Source organism: Penaeus chinensis, chromosome 21 (genome assembly GCF_019202785.1).
Source record: "Penaeus chinensis breed Huanghai No. 1 chromosome 21, ASM1920278v2, whole genome shotgun sequence".
Classification (NCBI taxonomy): Eukaryota; Metazoa; Arthropoda; class Malacostraca; order Decapoda; family Penaeidae; genus Penaeus; species Penaeus chinensis.
The window spans coordinates 1,201,965-1,204,464 of record NC_061839.1 but is presented as its reverse complement, the minus strand read 5'-3'; the positions used below and the strand labels follow the sequence as shown (position 1 = coordinate 1,204,464).

The window sequence follows — 2,500 nt, the reverse complement described above, 5'->3', positions numbered from 1 at the left end:
TGTGTGTGTGTGTGTGTGTGTGTGTGTGTGTGCTATTAAGATTATGATAAATACCAATTATACGTAATGATAGATTACAGATATACGTTGATAGTGTGATTACATATAGTTATAATAATGATGATGAAGTATACAATACTAGTAATAATAATTATTAATATAAAAATAATGGTAATAATGATACTAATTAGCATCATTATTAAATTATTATTATTATCATTATTATCATTATTGATATTATGATTATTGTAGTAAAATAATGACTGTAATAATGATAATACTAATTATTATTTTCATAAAATAATTACAGTGATAATATTAGAATTCGAAGAATTAACGTAATAAATATGATAAGCATGGCACTGGTTACATTAATAATTATTATTCAACCTCCGTTATCATTATCATCATTATTCTCTACTAATCATAGTTAACAATGGTGACAGTAACATAAAATATAACAGTTATAATGGAAATGATATAGATATTTACGGTGATGCCAGTTGGCCGAGAATTTATAACCAAAAAAAAAAAAAAAAAATTGGTGAGGATTTCATTTATGATAATGATAATAAGATTTAGGAACCTACTACTGCTATTGCCAGTGATAAGAATGATGTGGTGATAAGATAATAACTAATGTTCATACTTAATTTCCAGTGTTAAAAAGCGAAATCACATTTGTAATAAATATAAATTCATTTATTAATTTATGAACTGTACATTTATGTGCTACATATCACACACATGCATTATGCATATGTGTGTGAAATAGAGATTATATTACGTAATTGTATTAACACAGAATCATTATTTTTTCTTCAAATATTCACTATTTTCTCCCTCGCCATCAACAGCTGAAGAAGACAAGGACCTCTTGTCAGAGGCTGCAGGTGTCGTGACCGACTTGGTGAAGGCTTCCTCGCGAGCTCAGGCGTCTCTCGTCCTCCTGACCGACGGAACAAGCTCCTCCAGCAGTGTCTCCAAGGTCAAGCTGACACACACACACACACACACACACACACATATGCACGCCGCACGCACGCATACACAGAAAGCACACACACACACAAAAGGGGGGTTATCAATGATTTCACTTGATAATTCAATTGTTGCAGTGACCACGTCTGATTTCCACTTTGAATCATTTCCCTAGATTGGTTGCAACTACCTAGGAATACTGAAATACATACATGCATACATACATATAATACATACATACATATATGTATATATACACACATGTATGCACACACACACACACACACACACACACACACACACACACACACACACACACACACACACACACACACACACACACACACACACACACATATATATATATAGATATATAGATAGATAGATAGATAGATAGATAGATAGATATAGATATAGTGTGTGTGCGTATAAATTGATAGGCAAAGCCGTTTTAACTCTTTAACTCTAAAAAATATCACGTTCAGTGTTCTATACAAATTACATGTGCGTTTAATTTTCTAGATCATATTGCACTTTTCATGTTTTGTTTTTGTTTTTGTTTTTTTATTCATTTCTGCCATACATCGATTTGAACAGGACTCCTCTCCCAACTTTTAGCCACGCCCCCTAAGTGTCGTAAAAAATGTTGTAATGGATACAGATACCTACACTTACATTACATATAAACACGTATTATAAGTAAGTGACCCGTAGGGCGTAGCCTGGACAGGAGTAAGATTCCTCTCAAGGTCGAAATAAAGAAAATATATATATATAGGTCTCCACTTGTCTTCCTGAAACCCATTAAGTCTGTGCAGCTCTAATCTCCCAATCACACTGCCTTTCTGATTGAAACCGGGTCGGGGGCACATCAGGTTCTGCTGCCTGATCACTTAAATGAGCCAAACAGAGTGAATGGTTTGACCGCCGTGGAAGCTTACAGATGACTGGTTTGATTTGCTAGATCCCGAATACTACATAACCATAAATCGTCAAGGAAGGTGTGTGCGTGTTTGTGTGTGTTTGTGTGTGTGTGTGTGCGTGTGTGTGTGTGTGTGTGTGTGTGTGTGTGTGTGTGTGTGTGTGTGTGTGTGTGTATGTGTGTGCGTGCGTGCGTGCGTGCGTGCGTGCGTGCGTGCGTGCGTGCGTGCGTGTGTGTGTGTGTGTGTGTGAGTCAATTTGCCAGATTCCCGAGCGTGCGTGCGTGCGTGCGTGCGTGCGTGTGTGTGTGTGTGTGTGTGTGAGTCAATTTGCCAGATTCCCGAATACTATCTAACTATGAACAGTCAAGCAATGCGTTTAGAGCCAATATAAAGCATGCTTCCATTTTCAGAAAGGATGTATAATAAGTAAATTCGAGGGTTATTTAGTTCGGTTGAGAAGTATCATATGACTAGGGCCATATAATCAAGCAATATTCATAAGAAGTTATTTCTACCTCTTATTTCGTCATAAACCTAAGAAGATATTTAAAATTAAGAAACGGCACATAACTTATTACTTACTGTTTTAATCATAT

General features: G+C 35.9%; 1 protein-coding gene across 1 annotated transcript in view; it reads left to right on the top strand.

The window, feature by feature from the left end:
* LOC125036769 (ionotropic receptor 21a-like) overlaps positions 1-2,500 on the top strand; it is a 12,919-nt gene that overhangs the window by 305 nt on the left and 10,114 nt on the right. Inside the window, exon 2 of the mRNA XM_047629648.1 lies at positions 858-988. Coding sequence (XP_047485604.1) covers positions 858-988 — 131 coding nt within the window. The remainder of the gene's footprint in view (positions 1-857; positions 989-2,500) is intronic.